This window comes from Neolamprologus multifasciatus, chromosome 3 (assembly GCF_963576455.1).
Source record: "Neolamprologus multifasciatus chromosome 3, fNeoMul1.2, whole genome shotgun sequence".
Taxonomy (NCBI): Eukaryota; Metazoa; Chordata; class Actinopteri; order Cichliformes; family Cichlidae; genus Neolamprologus; species Neolamprologus multifasciatus.
In genome coordinates, this window is record NC_140441.1 from 4520314 (window position 1) to 4543943 (window position 23630).

At 41.7% G+C, this 23630-nt stretch overlaps 2 protein-coding genes across 3 annotated transcripts in view; one reads left to right on the forward strand and one right to left on the reverse strand.

Moving 5' to 3' along the window:
* Nucleotides 1-23630, reverse strand: part of LOC146521164 (protein NLRC3-like) — a 482659-nt gene that overhangs the window by 56752 nt on the left and 402277 nt on the right. The gene's annotated exons all lie outside the window — the stretch shown is intronic.
* Nucleotides 183-17368, forward strand: LOC146521167 (butyrophilin-like protein 2). Of its 2 annotated transcripts, XM_085154363.1 has the most exons (8): nt 183-362; nt 3887-4237; nt 4769-5104; nt 5192-5287; nt 5460-5783; nt 7032-7361; nt 10616-10942; nt 11882-13397. In XM_085154363.1, exons 1-8 carry the CDS (start codon nt 332-334, stop codon nt 12274-12276), a joined length of 2190 nt encoding a protein of 729 aa, XP_085010489.1. In that variant the 5' UTR covers nt 183-331; the 3' UTR covers nt 12277-13397. The 2 variants fall into 2 exon arrangements, with proteins under 2 accessions (XP_085010489.1, XP_085010490.1); XM_085154364.1 differs by lacking the exons at nt 10616-10942; nt 11882-13397 and adding an exon at nt 17058-17368.

Below are 23630 nucleotides of genomic sequence, written 5' to 3' on the forward strand. Positions count from 1 at the left end.
CACTGCTGAGTAAGTGTATTTGTAATGTTTTATCGTAAGTTTAGTCAATAAACAAGTTCAGGGCGCTGAGAGTTTAGTTTGGAGATAAGAGCTGTTTGAGCAGTGCAGCTCCCTCAGACAATACATATGCCAGTGAAAGTAATAACCAGTTAACCTGGAAGACAGGACACTGCTGTTCACGTGAAACCGAAAGTAAACAGTATAGCTGGTGTTACTCCCTCCACTGTCTTTTATCGACGGCTCCAAATGAGATATAAATCCCCAAATATTAAGAGCAACAATGAGAAGTATTTGGATTTAACTGGTTGCTGTTTCTTGCAGGAGATTGAAGATGCTGCTGTTGCTCCTGCTCCTCACGAGCGGTAAGAAACTCTTACTATGTTATATACGACATGTAAACAATGTTTATCTTGCACTCAGACCGAAGTTTTATCGCACAGGTGGATACACGCAGTGTGGGAAATTACCAATGTAATGATGTGTGGCTTTATTTGTAAGAGAGCGAGGGGTGGTGTGAGAAAGTCTGGACCGACTTTGTGTGGACAGTTTGAGCCTGGGAGAGGCTAACTAGCCGTGCTAAGCTAGCTCGGTGAGGTCATGGCTGCAGATCTGAGATAAAAGGCTTTTTTGACAGGTCCGACAATCCTTTATATCACAACAACATCATTCTCAGACAGGTGACAGGAACATGCAATGAAGTGGCCACCTATATCTGCTATTGTTACCAAAGTGTGACTGACTGGAAAGTTACCAGTTAAAATCGAAAGCTTTTTCTTTTTTTTTGTTCAAAACTGTGAGGATTGTTTATTTCCTGTTTAATCTCGCAAACTACCACTGATGCGGTAACCGGAACTGATTCCCTCTGAAAAGTTTGATTACCAATTGCTTGTCTAATCTGTTGGATTTTTTCTGTGAAGAATTTGGCAAAGTCATTGCAGGCCATGGTCGAAGTTCAGCTGCCACTGACACAGGAGGGTTTGTTAGCCTGTCAACTGTAGAAAATAAGACCCGAGCATTATGACTGTTTTTAGTGATGATGTCAGAGAAGTAGGACCTATTGCACTCCTCAGTTGTAAATTATAATTGTGAAGTTTCTCTTTATAGATGTCATAATGAACCTGGAGGTTTGTTTTTCTCCATCTGCGCTCAGCTTTCCTACACTCTCTTTTTTCATTTTTCACCAGTGTGGAGTTTCTCCATGGAGACTTTTTCCTTCCAGAGATAACCTTCACCTTAATGGGAGCAATAGTGTCCATAACATTTAACATTTTAGCATTGAAGCTATTGACGAGCTCATTGACCTGACTCTGGACAGGTCAGGTGTTAATGGGAAGACCTGGTTAAAGATCTCACTACTGTGTTCAGTTATACACCGTTTTGTGATCACTGCTATTGACGTATTTGTATGCACTGAAATTTAACTTTCAAAGAAAACACAGTAATGATCAGACAGGCCCACATCAGACACAGTAACCTCTGAAATGCTCAGGCCCTTGGAGATCAGTAGGTCAAGAGTGTGTCCTCTATTATGTGTGGGCTCTGTTACATGCTGAGTCAGCACAAAGTTGCCCAGAGTGTTACTCAGGTCTTTAGTCCCTTTGTCCTGAGGGTTGTCCACATGGATGTTAAAATCCATGTGGACATCGTCTTATCACTCATTAGCTTATTATTCAAACGTGACAAGTGAAATCTCCCGCAGCTTAAACATGTGAGAGGTTGATCACGCAGAGAATCGCTGAGCGTTATGTGAGTGCATGTGTAAAAGCAGCAGGATATATATTTTAGTTCTGCTGAGCCAAATAAGACAGGTCAGGGTGAAGAAGTGACAGCCAAAGAAAAGCCTACCACAAAACGGAAAAGTTATGACAAATCAGACTATAAGGCAAAAAGAAAGTGCAGCTTTATGGTTTCATGGACAAAAGAATTTCTGTGGCTGGACTATGACAAGCTAAATAACATGATGTTCAAATCCAATCACTTTTATTGTCACATCACATGTGGAGTACACTGGTACAGTACATGCGAGTGAAATTCTTGTTCTGCCGGGTGTGTTGTTGGTTTTCCCTCGATTGCTGAGTTGACAGGCGCCTTTGTTACTGGGACCAGTACTTTTAAGAAAGACCCCATTAGAAGGAATGAGGCGCATGAGAAATGCAAGAAATGCATTATTTCTCAGTCTGCATATATTTCCCAGAACAAACACCAACTGCAGAGAACATACTAAAAATAAACCCGAAAAATCTGTTTAGAACAGCTACTATGTTGCAAAGAGTGAACTACCATTGGCAAAATTTAGCAGTCTTTGCAAACTTCAAAAAGCAAATGGCCTCAATCTTGGTTCCACTTACTTCTTACCCGTGACTTCAGTGGAAATTTCAAATTCAGCATCTGACACAGACTGATTCATGTTCTACACAGTTCTTACAAGTTCATAGAAAGTTCTGTTCAATTAGAACCAAGTATTTGAGTTGATGATTGTAATTTTTATACAATTGTTGTAATTTGTGTTTCAACAATTTTTTGATTAATGTTTTGTTTCCGTTACAATATTATACATTAATGTATAATATTGTAACGGAAACAAAACAGGAAACAAAACATCAATCAAAAAATTGCTCTCTTTTTCATCTGAGTTACTGTGGTACGACATTATCTCCTCTTTCATAAAGGATGCACCAATGCCTCCTCTAGTAAATTAGGTAATAAAAGAAAAATTTTAGTATTTAGAGGACTCTGATCATGACTGCAGATACTTCAGGGCAGGGGTTTCAAAACCTAAATGAGCTGTTGGCAAATGCTGGCACTGTCATCTCATGTGAGCACAACTTTAGTGTTCAAGTAGTACAAACCAAACAAACAAATAAGAAAAAAACCACTAATATTTCCAAAAATGTAGTGTTTGTTTTTTAAAATGTCAAATATTGTAGAACAAGACAAAACTGCAAACGTGAACGCATTTTTTTTTCTTCTCACTCTTAACTGAAGCTGCGAGTCCTAGCTCTGCCCTGGTCCTCCTCCATTAGGACATGCCTAGAAAAACCTCAGTTTGGAGGCATCCTTGTAAGATGCATGAACCAGCTCAGCTGCCATCTTTTGATACGGTAGTACTCTAAGCCTAAATCATAATATAAAACGAGTAACAGTAGGGTGGACATTAGGTAAGGCTGCACTTTTTGCAGCGATCTTGTTTAGAAAACTATTTTTGTATCAGTAATATGTTTTCTTTTTGTCTGTTAATAATCATGTGAAACTGCACATGATTATTTGCAGCTAGCAGGCTGTTAATGCTATCCACCAAGTCTAAAAACAGCATGTTAATACTTAGAGATCCTGAAGACATGCTCATCCAACATCCTAACATATGAAACAGGAAAAGACCGCCGTGCATTCTATTTATTTCAACAAAATAACTGTATTCTGATTACCACCTATTTAAACGTTAACTGTAACGGAATAGAGTTTCTCATATTGTGTATTTTAAATATGTCAAGCCAGTACATGTATTCCATTACTCCCCAACACTGACTACATCTCTGCCTGTTGGAATGTTTTAGTTGATCATTTAAAGCTATTTCTGCTCCTAGTGGTCCATTTTTGCAGCTGGGACCTAACCTAAATTTTTCCTTAGGAGTGTTTTGGGAGAATGTGTTCATCCATTCAGGACAGAAAAGGACACTTGGATAATCTGTGCTGAGGAGCATTAAACTGTTCTTGATACATCGAGAGGTCCTTCAGACACAGCAGCCTTTTCACTCTATTTAAATATGTAAAGATTAAAATGTTGTCATTTCTTTGTAAAATGTTCCCTAAAGATAATGTTACTTGTAATCTATTATTTCAACACTAAATCAAACCCAAACATTCTTTTTGATTTCTGTCTTCACAGTTTCCCAGCATGCTCTGGCTGTGGTGGTGGAGGTATATGAGGGGGAGAATTCTGTCCTCTTGCCCTATGTTTACAAAGGTTCTATACCCGAGGACAATCCCACAGTGATGTGGACTTGCAGTGACCTCAATCCCAAATCTGTCCACCTACAAGGAAAAGGAGGAGACGATGTTAAAGGGCAAAACCAGCGCTACACTGGGCGCACATCAATGAGTCGTTATGCACTAAACACAAAAGACTTCAGCCTCATTCTGAGGAAACCCAAACTGACTGACAGCGGTATTTACACCTGCTCCATCAGTGCTGGAGGAGAAGAACATAGACTGAGTGACATCCAGCTGCATGTCAAAGGTCAAACCTGCTGTAATGAAAGAGTAAAAGTCAGAACAGTAGATAAAGCTCAAATAGTCCCAAAAGCAACAAGAAAAGCCAAGTTTTTTCTGAATAGTTCTGAAAGTCTTGATTAACCTAACAGAAAGATTTACAATGGACCGAACCTTAAAATGAAACAACAAAACATGAGCAAGAAAGTAAACTCAAAAATGATCTTATTGATACAGCCTCTGTGATATATGGCATTACATTCTTTTAGGTGTGCAGAGTCGTCTTCTCTTCTCAGGGAGACAAATCTCAGACTTTTTACATATGTCTATGAGGAAAAATTCAAGATTTATTTTAAAACACTGAAACATTCATTATGATCCCTCAATTGTCTGTAGCTGTAGCAGCAGTTCATAAATTCCAGTTTAGTTATCACTCAAAGCAAAGAGTAGTGATCCACATTTGTAGAATCAGAGGTCAGAAATACAGAAACTTGTCATTTGCCATGAGTGTGACTGCTATTGGTCCTATATTTGATATTGTGGTTTCTTGTCCTTTCAGATCACCTCATGGAGGTGAAGGTGGAGGAAGGCTCAGAGTCTGCAGTCCTACCCTGCAAAACTGAACCTGACCTGCCTGAGAACACCAGAGTGGAGTGGACTCGCTCTGACCCAGAACTCTTGATAGTTCAGGAGTATTCAAACAAAGGTGGCAAACTTATGAAACAGGATGAAGTTTACAGAGACCGAACGGAAATGAATGAAGACCTGCTGAAAACTGGAGACTTCAGTCTGACCCTGAAACACCCCACAGAGAGAGACAGTGGGAGATACATCTGCACCATCTTCAGGGACAAAGACATCCTGAGACAGAAAGTAGTGCTGCACTATGTCAGAGGTCAGAGCTGGTGGACAGTGGCTCAGATTAACTTCAGAATTCAAAGGTCATAATTTATTTATGCATTTATTTTTTGTTTCTCCACAGAAAAACCTCCACTTTGGGCCACAGCTGTCGTAGTTCTTCTTGTTCTGGTGTTTTTTGGGGGTCTCATATATAGTTTTCAACACTATTTCATGTCAGGTGAGTCTCTCGTGCCAGACACACTAATGGTTAACAAGTGTCCCCTGGTGGCTCCTTAACTGTCACTCAAAAGTCCAGAGGCTGAAACAATTCCTGTCCTTCAGCTTTCTTTAAAACTCTGAAAACTTGCTGCCGCTGTTTGTACAGTTCATGTTGTTTGTTGTCCTGTCAGACTGTCAGGTGGAGTCAGGGGAGGAGTTTGTAAAGCTGCCTTTAAAAACCACAGAAAAACTACCTAAAGATGCTAAAGTGGAATGGAAGGACAGATACAACAACAAAGTCCATGTGCACCAGAATGGTTGTGATAGGATTGAAGACCAAAGCCCAGCATACCAGGAGCGAACAGAGATGAAGCGCAACCCGCTAAAAACTGGAGACCTCAGTCTCATCCTGAAATACCCCACAAACAGGGACAGAGGCACCTACACCTGCACCGTCTACAACAAGGAGGGAGAAAAAATCCTGAATGACACACAAGTGGAGCTTAAAGTCAGAGGTCAGAGTGTACTTAGTTTTCACTTGTGTTTCATATAATATTAACTTGTGACCATTCACTGATGATAATGGAAAAAATGTTGTGTTTCTGCAGGAATCTTTATATTGAGACCAAGTCGTGCCATCAAACTGCCTTTGTTCACTTTGACTCTGTCCCCAAAAGTAATCAGTTAAAGGAGGCACATTGTGTCTGTGCCAGATCTTTTCACCAATTAAATTACTGAGGCTGTACACAATAATTAATCTCCATGATCAGATAGCTTTAGGTTTTCATTTGTTTGCTCATTTTAAAGGTCCTTGTTTGTGAAAATCAGCTCTCTCTAAAGTTAGAGGATACTTGTTAAACAACAGGAAGTGTTAGAAAGTCTGATCAAAAAAGTCCACTGCCCTCTTTTCTTTCCACTCTTAATCTTTCTCATACCTGCCCTCACTTCCTCCTTACTAATCCTCTGTAATGCATGATTCACGGTTTCCTTTATCTGTGCTTCTCACTCTTTCATTTTCTTCATTCATCAGCCTCTCAAACGACTTCCATCTCCTCAACACACTTTCTTCACTCGCTGGTACATTTTCATCTTCATCTCTAATCATCTTAACCCAGTGGTTCCCAAACCTTTATTTGCTAACCCCCCCCTCCCCCCCCCTTTGTTTTACAAAAAAATCCATTGCAGTTTATTTCACACATGAAACCTTTGTAAACATCTGAACAAATAAAATTAAACAATCAATAAATTACAGGTTGCAATAAAATAAACCACTAACTACTACTAAACTACTTTTAAATGACAGAAAAACAAACCATCTTCATAGTGTGATTCTTTTAGGTCCTCCGTATAAAATGGGTTTAAAAACATAAACAACTACCTGAATGGAAAAATAAAGAAATAAAGGTTTGTTGTGTAAAAATAACACATTTAATCCTGACGTCTTTTCAGTTGCTGGTGTGAGCCTGCTTGTTGCTGCAGATCTTCTGAAACCTGGAGTGGAGTTTTAAGTCTGCCACTCTGAGTTCATTTTCATTGTCCAGCTTTGATCTGTATTTTTTATTGATTGAAGCCACAGCAGAAAAGACATAAGTAGGATGTGATAAAAGAAGTATAGACAGCCTCTCTTACACAGCAGTGTGTAATCTTTCTCCACTCCAATCCAAAATAGAGAAAAGGTTCTGCTGTAATTTACCTGCAACTGGTGAGGAAGAAAATCCTGTTGCTGCCTGTACAGCTCATGTTGTGCTTTGTTGTCCTCTCAGTCCCCCAGGTGGAGGTGGATTCAGGGGTGGAGTCTGTCCAGCTGATCTGCAAAATCAGAGTTCGTCTGATAAAAAAAGACCCTAAAGTGGAGTGGACGGAGAACAACAAGAAGGTCCACGTGTATAAGAACGGCTCTGAACAGCCTGAAGAACAGCACCAGGATTACAGAGACCGGACAGAGATGAATAAAGACCTGCTGAAAACTGGAGACCTCAGTCTGACCCTGAAATACCCCACAGACTGGGACACAAACACCTACACCTGCACCGTCTACAGCAGGGAGGGAGAAAAAATCCTGATGATGAAACAAGTGGAGCTTAAAGTCAGAGGTCAGAGCGTACATAGTTTTGCCTTGGATTTGATATCATATTCATTTTTGACCTTTTAAACAATTTTTTTAAATTTTTAAACTAGAAATGCAGCAATGAGAATTATTGCAATACATATACTGATGATACTAAAAACATTTTATCTGACCGTTTTGGAAAGGCATATTAAAGCCATATAAAGCTGTTGACTAACCTTTTGCTTCGGTGCACCCAGATTTTTCAACCGCATCAATTAACACCGCATTTTTACATTTGCACTTTTTCAGGGGGAAATTGCCATCCATACAGACAATATTGATTTGTAAATGATTAACTAACAATCTTGTTAACACAAAGTTCTTTATTTGAAGCACATTTCTACAAGAAAGATAAGTTACTGAAAAAGTGGTTGTGCTTAAAGTGCTTTGGCACTCTTTGGCAATATTGTAGACAATGATAAACTTAATCATCGTCTGACGCTTAAAGGCAGTGGGAAGAGGGGACACTTGGGCAGTGCATTTATTACAGCATATAATGTGTTTTCTGGATACACTGTGTATCGTATTAGCAGCAGTCACAAATGCAGTATTGCCGGCCATGGTCTTTCCACACTCACTATAGTAAATGCAGTGCATCATGTTGCCAGCTTTATAACAGATAACCGCCTTAAAAATATTCTGCAGAAGAACAAAGACTGAAGAAAACCATGAATTAACATATGAACATTACCTGATGCTGCTGAAGTGAAGCAGAGTAATGTTACAGAGGTTTGATTAGAGACACAGCTAAGAGTTTTGCAATTTGGCATAATTTTGAAAAGTTTTAATTTCGTTACTATTAAACATTTTTGGGGAAAAGAATAAAAACAGTGCTGTATCCAATGGTAGACTGGTGCGTAATAAGAAGAAAAAATGTGCAGAAAACAGAGATTTGAGATGGGAAACTGTTCTTGAAGTACATTTTGGTCAGAGAGGGACAAAACCTGCAGCTCAGAATCAGTGAGATGTCGACTTTTAGCCCTGATGGCATGTTTGCGCCATCGGGTGAGGAAGCTCTGTGTTTGTCTTTGTGTAGAATCTGTTTACCTGCTCTCATTTACTGTTTTAGCTATTTGGTGGTTGTTGAAATAGTTTTGTGAGCTCCTGGAGTTTCTGGCAAAATTAATTTACATTGAAAAATGAATTCAGGATTTAATGAATTAATATTGCTTTATTAAAGCTAAAATAATTTTAAATCAATTATTGAAACCCAGCCTACTACTCACCTCTGTCTATCCGCCTGCACTTTCAAACATACACACATGTAGGCCGACAGGACTATCTGGACCACGACCAATCAGAGAGGTCCCACCCCTGACTACCTTTGATTGGTTTAGACCACGATATGGGCATAGTGTGTGTTTGTTGTTGACCACATGGAGATTTTCAGAGTTGCTGAGACTTTAAAAAAAAATTCTTTTCCTTTTTTTTTTTTTTACTCGAAAGGCTGGTCGACCTACGATTTTCTCTTAGTTGCACCACTGAGAAATTAAGTCACATATGCGAACAAATTGATCACACTCTAGAGCCCTGAAAGGGAATGGGTTTTTTGTGTGTAGCTCAGTCTATTTCAGATTTCCATTACACCAGCTTAGTCTTCATGCTTCAGGTGAGTTTGGGAGAGGTCAGTTCTTGGCAGTCTGAGGGCTGCTTTAGTCCCTGATCTGAAGACGGCATCCCTAATTCTTAGATGTTTTTAAAACCTTATATATTGTGATTCATATATTCAAATGTTTTAAGTTGGAGTTGATTATATTCAGCAATCGTCTGAGTGATGCAGCTATTTTCTCCAGATCACTTATTTTAATTGTGTGCTTTAAGTGTGGATGCGTGTCACCTTGTTTATAGTCCAGTTCATGTTGCTCACTGGTATTTTTCCACATCTTCCAGTGTTACATTTAGCTTAGTTTTAGTTTGCAGTGCTTTGAATTTTACCCAATTTCTTGAGGCTTTCTTGGCTATGCCAACATTGCATTTGTTACATATATATTCATGAAGACATGAGATCCATTTAGCTTCCTGTTTACAAACCTTAAGATCACTGTTGGTTTCTTGTTGGTGTTGGTGAAACAATGACATTGTTTGTCCTGGTGCATTGTTCCAAGTCTGCAATCCGGCTCTCCGGGTACGCTATCTGCTTCTTCTTCCTCACATTTTTAATACAGAGCAACTTTAACTTAACAAAGTCCAATATACTTTTCTATTACATCCCAACAGCAGATATTTCTGCTGTTGGGATGCAAAAAGACTTTTTACTGAAAGACTATTGTCAGCTTCCTCAGTCATCTGTGTCCTCGTAGGCCCAATGTTATCTGGTGAACAAGCTCAGTTAGCTGTGAACTAGTCAGCTTAAAATTGATTTTAGTTTGAATATCACAATATCGATTCAGTAAAATCCAGGATTGATTTTTAAATATGAATGTATTTTACCAGAAATGCCAGAATCTCAGCTTAAAGCTCACACTGCTGTTTTAGCTGTTTGGTGGTTTCACGAACCACCAAACAACTAAAACAGCGAATGAGAGCAGGTAAGCGGATTGCATACAAACAAGTAAACACAAAGTGCAGATGGCACATACATGGACACACTGTCTGTGCTTAAAGATGACAAATTATAATATTTCTGACTGTTTGAGTCAAAATTGAATTGAAACGAACCAGAATCAAATCGATTATAGAAATCAGTGATGATACCCAGCCCTACTGCCAACTAGCCAGCTTCTTGGCTAGTCGGCAGCTAGTTCTGCTACTCTGAGTCCAATATCCAGTATCAGAGTCATAATCCAGACAGGGTCATACCAGAGGTTTTGGACACTTGATTATTTTTCAGATTGAAACTCAATCTCCAAAAAATTGCTTGTATTTTATCACCTTGCATTGTCTATTCTTTTGTTCTTTGTTATATTGAGTGGTTTTCACTTTGACAATTTTGCACTTACTTGGGCTAAGAGAAACATTTCATCCCATAAAGGGAAATTGAACTTGAAAGTCTAAATATGTTTAACTTCTTTCATAGGACACCCCTCATGGAACAAGTTCTTGATTCTCTTTCGAAGACAGCAAGTAAAGCTTTGAGTCTGGACATGTGACAGTAACACTTCTTTTAGCAAATGGTTATCTCTGCCACTGACTGGACAGAGAAGAAATGCAGCACTGTCTTTGTTCAGTGGAGAAGTCGGATATATTTCAGACTGAAACTAGTCAAACAACTCATGTTGTTCTTTGTTGTCCTCTCAGTCCCCCAGGTGGTGGTTGATTCAAAGGTGGAGTCTGTCCAGCTGCTCTTCAAAACCAGAGTTAACCTGTCTGAAGAGGATAAAGTGGAGTGGAAGGACAGAAACATCAGGAAGGTCCATGTATATCCAGAAGTGTCTGACTGGCTTGAAGAACAGGACCAGGTTTACAGAGACCGAACGCAGATGAATAAAGACCTGCTGGAAACTGGAGACCTCAGTCTGACCCTGAAATACCCCACAGACTGGGACACAAACGCCTACACCTGCACCGTCTACAGCAATTCCTGCATCCTAAAGGAGAAACAAGAAGTGGAACTTAAAGTCAGAGGTCAGTGCTGCAGTGTGTGTGTGTGTGTGTGTGTGTGTGTGTGTGTGTGTGTGTGTGTGTGTGTGTTAGGGACTGTGGGGAATCTTTGTGCATTAGAGTTATTTGATACGATGTCTTGCACTATCCTACTGTATATTACTATATACTACTATTCTTATTGTATATATTGTATATCTTATTTATCTATTCCTCTGTCTCTCCTGCTGCTTTGAGCATGTACATGACAAAAGAATTCCCCTCAGGATAAATAAAGTTATTCTTTCTTGTAGAACTGCGGTTTTAAACAATGTGGTTGAAAAACACCTAACTTTTGTGCTGGTGCACCTAAGAAAAAAAGTTAGGCACACCAGTGCAACTATGGCAAAAAGTTAATCTAGAGCCCTGTATAAAATATTTGATCAGATGAAAATGGTAGAATGTATCTATTTATTTACTAAAATAGTTTATTGTAGAATGGAAGGTCAGAAATTAAAAACTCACCTAACAGTAAAATAATGGTTTAGTCCTTAACAGCTAGAGTATTTAAGGCTGCCAGTTGTCATTAGACAGGAGAGAGATTGTGCGGTGAGAAAGCTTAATCTGCCAGTGATTGTCATGGCCTTAAAGCTATATGTGCAAATAAACACTTCTTGCTTACACCATACTGTGTCTCAGTCTTCCTAACTGTAAATCCAGCCAAAAAAGGCAACCCTTGGCTGTGAGCCAAGACCAGCTGTGACAGGAGAGTTTACACTGATGCACATAGACCAAAGATATAAGTTAAAAGAAACCACAGCACCATCAGACTCTGATCATCTCCAATTGCTCTAAAAACTCATTTGAATTTAAAGATTTCTGTCATCTGCTCTGATCTGCTTCTATCCTTTACCTTCCTCTATAACTCTGAAAACAAACCTGCTGCTGTCTGTACAGCTCATGTTGTGTTTGTTGTCCTCTCAGTCTGTGAGGTGGAGCTGAAGATGGGCGAGTCTGTCCAGCTGCCCTTCGAAACCACAAAAAACCTGCCTGAAGATGCTAAAGTGGAGTGGAAGGACAGATACAACAGGAAAGTTCATGTGTATCATAATGCATCTGACCAGCATGAAGAACAGGACGAGGATTATAGAGATAAAACAGAGATGAATGAATGCCCGCTGGAAACTGGAGACCTCAGTCTGACTCTGAAAAACCCCACAGAGGGAAACATTGGGAGATACACATGTTACATCTGGAGAAAGGGAGACATAATCAGATCGAAAACAGTGATGTTAAAAGTAAAAGTAAAAGGGGGGTTGTATGCTCCCTCTAGGTGTGATCTTTCAGAAATACAATATCGCTTTCCACAGTTATTCTGATGATATACAGATCTACTTTGAACTAACTGATGATCTCTGTCTCTGCACTGTTTGTGTGAGGTCAAATAATGGCTCTTAGGAAACTCTCTTATCTTAAATGATAAGAAAATGGAAATCGTAGTATTTGATAGTAATATCCCTCGTGGCCAACTTCGTGATGCCCTTGGTTCCCTTGCCAGTTCCACCTCTGACACTGTTTGTTTTTTGTTTGACACTGTTCTGACACTGCAATTTGGGCGTGTTGCTGGATAGCTCTTTTAAATTTGATAAACAAGTGTCTGCTGTAGATAGATCTAGCTTCTACCAACTGCATCTCATTTCTGTGGCTAGGCCCTCTGACTGGAACTGGGAGGTTTGCCTCTATTATCCCTGTTCTTGCTGATCTGCACTGCACCCATTAAATACCGTATCCAATTTAAAATACTGCTGCTTACTTTTAAAATTATCAACAACACAGCGGCGAGCTACCTTATCGAATTCCTTAGATTGTACATCCTTGTTAGAGCACTAAGATCATCTACTCAGGTAATCTTGGTGCAGCCAAGATCTTGGCTGAAATCTAGAGGTGACCGTGCGTTTGCCTTGGACTTATTCTGTTTCTCTTTTATACATTTATTTTATGGCTTTGTGCTTTTACCATGTTTTTATTTGATATGCATTTCATTGCTACTTGGGTAACTGTTTGTACAGTCATTTGTATAAAGAGTAAACGGGACTGATAAACTAATGCAGCAGTTTTTCTGGACCTTTGCTGCTATTATGTTGTTTTTTTTCTGAATCTTTGGTTTTTATTTAGCCTTTTCTCTTTTTTTTTCAATGAGTCTTAGCTGCACACAGCCTTTGAAACACATGTTCAACAAGAAGCCACAGAAACCTTTATCACATTAAAGTGTCATTGTTTCTGTACCTATTTTCGTGTATTCTCATTTGTTTGGCTCCCTGAGTGTCAATTCCTCCTCTTGTCTCATCTTCCTCTGTTCTCTGTTACCTTGTCTTTCAGAGTACTGTTAGGGTGATATTCTGCCAAGTGTGAAGTTGATGAGCTTCACAGTTACAACAGATTAACATTTCTAAAAAACATGATGAAAGTACAAGTATGCAGATAGAACATTTTAAAATGTGTTTTTTATATTTATTTATATTTCAACAATATGTTTTAATGTTTTAATCCAGCAGTTTAAGGTTGCACCCAAGTATATCAGTCTCAGACTAAAGTCTGTGCTAAGACGACACCATTGCAAAATGTTCATTTTGTTTTGTTTTTTCAGAGGTGGGCTTTCTGCATCATTATCCTGTTGCATAATCTGAGTTAAAGGGCATGAACTGATAGCTTCATATTCTCCTTCAGGATTATCAGATAGGGAGCAGAATTCATGTTCATCAAGTGAGACAAATTGTCCAGAAGCAGCAAAGCAGCCCAGACCATCACACTACAACCGCCATGTTTGACTGTTGGTATGATATTCTTTTTATGAAGTGCTGTGTTATTTTCAGTCCAGATGTAAGGGGACTAAGACTTTCCAGAAAGTTGAGCCTTTTGTCTCGCCAGTGCACAGATTATTTTCCCAGAAGACTTGGGGATCATTGAGATCATTTTGGCAAATGTGAGATGAGCCTTCGTAATCCTTTTGGTCACCAGCAGTTTTCGTCTTGGGATTCTCCCAGGTGTTTGAGGATGGAACCAGGGTTCCTACAACTTCAGGAAAGTTAGATTTGAGACTTTTTTTGTCACTCACAATTTAACAATAACAAAAAAACCCTTAAATTCATTAAGAGTTATGGACTAAACAGGGGTTAGAGGTCAACATGTTGAAATTTGCGTGTGATCAGTGATCGAGAGTTTCTGTATTATCGCTGACATGCTATTTATTTTACAGTCAGCAGACTTCACCAAGTCTGAAAGACTTTCTTCAAAACATACAACATGCCTCATACACACTTACACTGCTGCTTTTATCCATGATAATTCTAGCTCACAGACAGGAAAAAGAGAGAAACTCATATCTTTGAAGGTTTAAGACATTTTAATAACAATTAGTCTTATTCTTAATTTTTATGGATCTGATCTGAAGTCCGAGAGGTGTTTCTTTGGATGATGTTAAAGACGGAGTACTGTCTCCTCAGTAACCTGGACCGCTGAAGGTTTGGGGGTTTTTCTTACTAACATTAAAAACTGAAGAAAACCGCAGTTTTAATTTAACAATTCAGAGTCAGTATTTTGAAATCTTAAAATGTCAATTATGAACCTGCAAATCACCAAAATCGGTTCACTCCTATTACATCATCTCTGGTTAGGTCCTGTCAGGTTACAGCTAAAAATCTAATACAAGACCTGGTCTGAATCAAAATCAGTACCTTCCTCCTGATTTATGTATATATGTATTTATGTATTCTAGTGTTTTCCCCCTGTCCTCTGCCCTTCTACCCTCTCCTCCAGGCTGTCCTCAGGCCTGTAAGATGCTGCTGTCATGTTGTCGGTCAGGTTCTTTCTGAAAGAAGCAAACATGAAGATCAGAACTGTCCTAAACACACAGACAACACACTGGTGAGACTGGAGCTAAATAAAGACCAAAAATTCAAAATAATGAAACATTGAAAACTCACAGCAAACAGAACTTGGAGTAATCCAGTAAGACTGGAACTCTACATACTGATTTAGCAAGCAAATCAAGAACTAAAACACAGATCACAAAGTAGAAATTAAAAAAAATCAACATTATCAATAAAGACAGAAATCAGAGATTCAACTATATCACGAGGCTTCAGATGCACTTTTAGAATATTGTTGAAGAAAAAAAGGCTTACAATTATTTGAAGTATTAGTATACTTGTGCCGTTTTCTTCATCCTGCAAAGCTGTTCATGTTCAACATGATGGAACAGATCCACACAGTCATTCAGTTTGTTTGGAGGAAGCAGCTCATCTGAGGTCAGGTGATTATCAGCAGGTTTCAGTGGAGCTGATTTAACTCTTTGGTCCAATAGAGCAGCTCAGACTGAACTGTAGAGATGAGTTGTGTTGATCCTGAGGAGTTAGTGATGTGTAGAAATAATGAAACCTTGATATGTGACAGGTTCTGTGGCTCCAGGTTGAAGATGTGTTTTAAATCTGGTGCTTTGTTGAGAGTCATATTGTCCCAGAAAGAAACAGATCCTGACAGAAGACAGGATCTGTGATTAGAACTCTTTGAACTCTTCTCTCTAATGTTTCATTTTAGGTCCACAAACCATTTCAGCAGTAAGTAGATCCACACCGACAGGAGACATGACTGTGAAGCAGCACCATCAGACTCTGATCGTCTCCAACATCTTTAAAAACTGCTTTGACTTTTTAGATTTCTGTCCTGTTACCTCCTGCTGTGATGTGCTCCTGTCCTTCAGCTTTCTCTATTCTGCTCTTGCTCTTGACGAAGGCGGTCGCACTTTTCTCCTCTCCTCCTCTCCCTTAGCTTCCCTGCTTAGCCTCTTATGTCCTTGTCTAGTCTTGTGTTTTTTGTATTTTCCCTGGAACACTCTCTCACAGTCTGTTCTCTAAAACCTAAAAGAGGAATTATGGATTTGATCAATTGGTCTCTGAATGCAATTGACACCCCTTTCTCAATGAGAAGTTTGGGCTCGGGTGAGCCTGAGTGCTGAAGATAGAGGTAACCATGGTAACAGGGTTCTGGCTGATCGGAGCTGGCTTGGCCCTGACTTATCGAAGAATTAAGAAAGCGGAACCGGCTGTTCAAACCCCCACAAGGCTGCCCACTGGGATTGAAATGATGGGAGAGGCGTGAGTTTCTCAAAATGGGCTCATTGAGTCAGCACGGAGAAGATCTTGGAGAGGCTACGGCTGCTGTGAATACTCAGAATAAGACCTCTGACTGCAGACTGGATACATCTCGGAAGGGCTAGCTTGGAATAACATCTCTGGGCGCAAATTGGATGACATCTCGGGGAGGCACACTGCCGTGAGTTCTCAGAAATCGGCTCCTTGAGCAGAAGAAATGACAACATCGCAGAACGCAAGTATGGCGAAGCTCGCGGCTCTCCAAAGGGAGATTGAGAGACCAGTGTTGGACTGTAGAACTGCTTTGAAATTCATATGAGCTGTTCGCACTAAAGTAAAAACACCATCACTTATGCGGATACCCCTTTGGCGCCAGCTGCGGTCTCAAGGCTGGAGCTGAACAAAAACACCCTGATAACGATTGTGTTTAGTCTGTTCCTTCCCATTCCATGCAAGGCCACCTGGGTTGGCTGGAAGACTGTTTACTTAGCCTGGCAGGGCGAAGGACACTGTCTCAGCTGAACTCTGGACACGCACACACATACATATACATTGATATGCACACACTCATCCCCCCTCCCTTTCCAAACGCCTTCGACGCTTGTTCCCTTCCGATGCTGCACCCTTTACCCATCCCTGTTGCTTGTCATGTGTTTCTTTGGTGTATTAAGAGTTTTTTCATGTGCAGAGGTGTTTTTTTCTGTTCTCAAACTGATCTCCCTGTTGGAGCTCAGTCTGGGGGGAGTTATTTTTTCTCCTTATCTTTCCTCATGTGGTGCATTTTCCATTGTTATACCTCTCTGACCTGTCTTCCCCATGTGATGTTTGTGTAATGTATGTATGGTCGGAGGGTAAGATGGCACCGCCATTGCATGCAATAGGTCGGCAGCCTTATGAAATTTCCCCTTGTGGGACTAATAAAGGTATATAAATTCAATTCAATTCAATAACTCTGCTGCAACCTGCTGCTGCTATCTGTTTAGCTCACGGTGTGTTTGTTGTCCTCTCAGTCTGTCAGGTGGAGGTGGAGGAGGGGGCGGAGTCTGTCCAGCTGCCCTTCAAAACCACAGAAAATCTGCCTGAAGATGTTAGAGTGAAGTGGAGGGACAGATGCAACAGGAAGCTTCACGTGTATCAGAACGGCTGGAGGGCTGAAGAACAGCACCAGGTTTACAGAGACTGAACGAAGATGAATGAAGACCTGCTGAAAACTGGAGACCTCAGTCTGACCCTGAAACACCCCACAGAGAGTGACAGTGGGAGATAGAACTGTGTAGTTCACAGCAGGAATTTCTACAGATACAAAACGGTGCTGCTTAAAGTCAAATGTTTGTTTATTTGTTGGTTTCTATCTGACTGTCTTGTGATTTGAGTTTGACTTGTTAGAATGATTATGTTGGATTGTGTTTCAACAGCAAAGACAGGCAAACTAATCTAGTTTCAACCAGTCTGGGCATCAACAAGTGGGAAAATTGGATTTATGAAACTGACTTAGTAGCCTTGATACTGTTTTATTGGTGATACTTTAACGCGGTGTTTCCATAAATTTAATTTGTGGCTACTCTCATTTCTAAACTCATCCTCACGGACACTAATAACTGGAGCTCCAGGTACCACAATTTACATTAGCAACAGCTTAATCTTTAAGTACCTTCTATCCATTTCTTCCTCTTAACTGCTTAGGCAGCAGCCTAAGCAAAGAAGCCCAGTCCTCCCTCTCCCTCCCCAGCCACCTCTTCCAGCTTGACTGGGGAGCACCACGACGTTCCCCGGGGCCTCCTCCTGGTGGGACATGCCCAAAACACCTCACCCAGGTTAAAGCTCATTTCCACCACTCGTATCTGCAGTCTTGTTCTTTCAGTCACTACCCAAAGCTCACGGCCATAGGTGGGTGTAGGGACATAAATTGACCGGTTATTTGAGAGCTTCACTTACATTCAGCTACATTCCAGTGCGAGTCAGTGATGCTGTTTGATTCTGACAGTCTGGAAAAATGAGGTTGTAAATTTTCTTCTCACATGTAATTCTGATGTGAATAAAAAACTTCAGTGATCCACTCTGGAGGAAACTCTCAGCACTTTCCAGCAGCTCCTCCATCATGGAGGACGTTCCCTCACTGTAACAGGTGGAGGAGAGAGGAGAGGAAGCTCAGGTGGATCCTCTGAGGAAGAGGAGCGTTCCTACAAACCACATGATCACATGACCAGAATGGTATAAGTACAAAGTCAGATTAATGGGTTTGCAGGTGTCCTTAAAGTCAGAGTTCTCTGATACAGAAAACTGTCACTCTTTTTACCTGTTATGTCACCATGGTAACTGAATGAAACACTGCATTTATGTCAGGTTTTTTTAATTGTTTATTTTTCATTTTATTTACATGTTTGAAGTAAAGCAATCTGTCAATCAATAACACATCATTGTAATATTAAAGGATCTCTCCACATGTTTCTATTTAAAGGTCAGTCTCACACAAAGCAGACCAGTGATTTTACTTTACTTCCATGTGACGTGTTGTTTGTATGTCTTTTGACTTCGTACTGGTCATACTGGGTTTTGTGCCATTTTTGAGTTTTGCTTTTGTATTTATTTTTTTTGATTTTGTCCCAATTGGTAAATGGTAAATGGCCTGCATTTGTATAGTGCTTTTCTAGTCCTTAAGGACCCCAAAGCGCTTTACACTACATTCAGTCATTCACCCATTCACACACACATTCACACTGGCGATGGCAGCTACATTGTAGCCACAGCTGCCCTGGGGCGCACTGACAGAGGCGAGGCTGCCGGACACAGGCACCACCGGGCCCTCTGACCACCACCATTAGTGGTGGTCATCTTGCCCAAGGATATTTGTCATACAGCCAGGAGGCAGCCTGGGATCGAACCACCGACCTTCTGATTAGTGGCTGACCTGCTCTGCCACCTGAGCTACAGCCACCCCAATTGCTAGTCTTGGTAGCCGGGGATCAGTCTGCCAGGGCCTCCGCTCTGGCCACCGCCTGGCACACATTGCACCTGACACTACGGCGCCTCCTGTAGGTGGTGGTCCTGCAGGAGGATGGGCCCAAGCCCTTTTTTGGGCTGTGCCCGGCCGGGTCCCATGGACTATGGCCCCATAGGGGTCAGATTTGGAGGACCATTGGCTCAGATCTGAGGGTCCTCCATATCTGAGGCCATGGTCCTCAGCCGGAAAACGGTGGAGTGCTCACTCCGGGTCGGGGACGAATTCCTGCCCCAAGTGAAGGAGTTTAAGTATCTCAGGGTCTTCTTTACGAGTAACGGGAGAAGGTAGATCAACAACGGATTGGTGCTGCGGCTGCAGTGCAGTGATGCTTTCCTGGTCCGTCATGGTGAAGAGCTGAGTGTAAAAGCAAAGCTTGTGATTTATCCGGCGATCTACGTTCCTACCCTCACCTATGTTCACCAGCTTTGCGTAGTGACCGAAAGAATGAGATTGCGGATACAAGCGGTGGAAATGGGCTTCCTCCGAAGGGGGGCTGGCCTCTCCCTTAGAGATACAGTGAGAAGGATGCCCTCTTGTTGCCTCCTGGCTGAGGTGGCAGACCCAGGACACGCTGGAGAGATTATATCTCTCGGCTGGCCTGGGAACACCTCGGTGTTCCCCCAGACAAGCTGGAGGAGCAGGCTGGGCAGAGGGAGGTCTGGGCTTCTCTGCTTGGGCTGTTGCCCCCGCGACCCGGCCCTGTATAGGCAGAAGAAGATGGATGGATTATTTTAATTTTCTGCTTTGGTTAAGTTTTTCTTTTATTTTTATAATGTCATTCTTGCAATGTTGAGCTTCATTTTGTATTGTATAAAGTTCTTCTTTAGTTTGTATGGAACTTTGGTCCTTCCCCAGTACAACAATTGGTAGATTTAAGTAACATCAGCCTCCACCAATGGCTCTCTGACAGCAAATATGTTTTACTGTTAATAGTAAGAGTTAGATATCTGCATCCGTTGCAGGCCTGGTCTGAACTGAATCTGTCGTGTTTGACTGCTCTGCCAAGTACCAGGGAACCAGTCTGAATGATCATCTGCTCACTGGTCCTGACCTGATGAACAATCTCAATGGCGTACCCCTTCGCTTCTGGTTGCACCCCACTGCATTAATGTGTGACATAGAGAAAATGTTTCACCAATTTCATGTGAGGAAGTCGGACCAGGATTACCTGCGCTTCCTTTGGTGGAAGAAAGGATATCTCGATGCACAACCCCAAGAATACCGTATGAGGGTGCATATCCAGAGTCGTACGTAGTGAGGAGTTAAAATTATTAACAAGATAATCGACCTCTGTTGGAGTAGCGTTCAGATAGCTGCTCTGCTCTATGTTGGTACAGGGCATTGAAGATGATAAGTGGGTGGATTATATTCTTAAACGTAGTTACAGCGCTGTCAGAAAGACATCTACTGTGATAAAGTCTACTCTCCACTGCTGTGTAATCAATTATTGTAAATGTAAATGTTATCAGGAAATGATCAGACAGGAGAGGGTTTTCAGGAAACACTGTTAAATGTTCAGTTTCTATGCCATATGTTAAAACAAGATCTAGAGTGTGATTAAAGTGGTGGGTGGGTTCTTTTACATTTTGAGAGAAGCCAACTGAGTGTTATAACAGATTAAATGCCATGTTGAGGCTGTCATTTTTAGCATCTACATGGATGTTAAAATCATCCACACTAATTATTTTATCTGAGCTGAGAACTAAATCAGATAAAAAGTCTGAGAAATCAGAGAGAAACTCTGTGTAAGGCCCAGGTGGACGATAGATGATAACAAGTAAGACTGGTTTCTGAGTTTTACAGCTGGGGTGGACAAGGCTAAGCATCAGGCTTTCAAATGAATTAAAAGTCTGTCTGGGTCTTTGGTTGATTAATAGGCTGGTGTGAAAAATTGCTGCCACACCGCAACCCTCGGCCTGTGCTTCGAGGTTTCTGGTAGTTAGAATGACTCGGGGGTGTTGATTCATTTAAACTAACATAATCATCCTGCTGCAACCAGGTTTCTAAGGCAGAGTAAATCAATTTGTAGATCAATTATTAAGTCATGTACTGACAGAGACTTGGAGGAGAGAGACCTAATATTTTTTTTTTTTTTTTGCCTGTCCCATTTGGTTCTTTAGCCGTCAGAATTGTTGTCTGAAGACCAACAAGGATACCCAATGGATTTATTTTGCCAAATGGATCATCATGTCATTGCCGTATTGGTCCATTTGATCAACCTTTGTTTTTATTATTTATTTTATTTTATTTTCAGTTGTTACAGACGGTACAGACATGAGTGAGGGATAGGAAACGGAGAAAGAAAGAGGAAGGAAAAGAAAAACAGAAGGGGAGAGGGACAGTGAGAAAGGGGAAAACAATATCTCCTGGATCACCTGTTGAGTGAAAAAGAATAGAAAACAAGCAAAAAAACCCAAAGCAACATACTAAACACAACACCATCACATTAATCTAGCTAAGTGTAAACAGCAGTAAATACTAAATATTGAATGTTGTTGTGCAGCACGCAGGACAGAGAGCGCACAATGTGCTTTGAAGTAGCAGCCAAGAAAGGTGTGATTTAAGTCTACGAACAGTGAACACCCGTGTGCACACCTGTGTGGATCAGCGCGCTTGTATTCAAATGGTTTCCCCATGTAATGGTCTGCAAGAGGATGTAGAGAGCCATAGCCCTGTCCCCCAGGGCATGAAGCAGGCATGGAGGAGATCCAGGCCCCAGACATCCAGAGGCCCCAGAGTGTAAGAGCCCAAGGAGGACCACCGGAGGGGCATCCGTGCCACCTTTATGGGAAGGGCTGAGGATCCCCAGACGAGTGGTCACCCAGTAGCCACCGGGCAGAAGATAGAGGGGGCTGCACCGGCGTGCCCGCCGGCTCCGCCGGCAGCCAGCTGTGCCAGAGTGAACCGAGCCGCAGGCACAGAGGCCGGAGGCCCGAGGGCTCCCCGTGCCCTGGAAGAGGCCTGACCGCCACCGGGAGTGAGCTGGTACATACCTGAGCGCCCAGCCCACCGACCCCTGAGGGCATCAGTCACCGGCAGGGAGTGTGGTGAGGGGAGATAGGCCTCCACACTTTGGAGGGCCTGGGAGTTCCCAGAGAGGTGGAGTCTAAGACCCGACCTGATATATAGACACAGACAAACAGGCACACACAGACACAGACATCCATTCCCACCCTCATGCACACATATACAAACACTCAGCACTCACTCAACGTAGGGATAAACATAAATGGACATGTACACACAATCACACTCCCCAAACATACTCTATACCCCGGGTCCAGGTACCCTCGCCCCCAGAGGGGGAAACGGCAACCAGACCCAAGAGATGTTACCCTTCCCTCCGGGGTAGAGGCAAGCAGACCGTCCCAGGCTCCGCAGCAGCAGGGAGGCCAATCAGACAGCCAGAATCTCCTCCCAGCTCCCCCGTCCCGATGGCTAGCAGAGAACGGGGGTGTGTTAAGACCCCATACCTCCCTCCTCCCGCTCAAGTGTAGTGTTGCTGCGTGTTGCTCTAAAGTGCATTTAAAACAAGGGAGAGCATGGTGCTGCTGCCAGAGAGCAGTAGGTGTTAGCACGGCCCCTCCCGAGAACCCTCAATGTCTACATGGATTTAAAATTGAGAGGTGGGCACCGGCGCCAGAGGTAGGTTTGAATACACAGACCGTCTACTGGACACCGTTAGCGTGCCCACCCTCAAGGCCCTATATATATATATATGTGTGTGTGTTAGAGAGTGTAAGTAATGTGGATGTCTAATCTCTCTAAGAGAGACCTAATATTTAATAATCCACATTTCACTGTTTTACTCTTTGGTTCAGATGTGGATACTGTATTGTTCTTTCTTTGTAATTGTTTATGTTTAAGTTGTTTGTTGCTGGTTTTTAGTTTGTTTTTTGTCTTTTTGGGAGCTGACACAGTCTCTATGGAGATGTTTTTTTTTTTTTTTTGTTTGTTTTTTGGGGGGGGGGGGGGGGTAGCAGGAGGAGAGAAGCTGCAGAGAGGCGTGTAAGACTGCAACTCTGCTTCCTGGTCCCAACTCTGGATAGCCATATTTTGGGGGGTTTAATAAATTTGTCCATATTTCTAGAAATGAGAGCTGCTCCATCCAAAGTGGGATGGATGCCGTCTCTCCTAACAAGACCAGGTTTCCTCCAGAAGGTTTGCCAATTATCTATGAAGCCCACATCGTTTCTGGGACACCACTCAGACAGCCAGCAATTTAAGGAGAACATGCGGCTAAACATGTCCCTCCTGGTCTCATTGGGGAGGGGACCAGAGAAAACTACAGAGTCCGACATTGTTTTGGCAAAGTTACACACCGATTCAATATTGATTTTAGTGACCTCCGATTGGTGTAACCGGGTGTCATTACTGCCGACGTGAATTATGATTTTACTGAATGTAGCTCATTGAATCTTTTGGACTGTGTTCAGCACAATATTCATTAGTGTTTGCCCAGGGCACCAAATAGCCTAGGACCACCACTGGCTGTCTGTCATTAACATTTCACTGAGGCAGGTTGTGCTCCATCCTATTTTAAACATGCTGAGTTCACTCCTCTATTGAAACACTGGAGTCT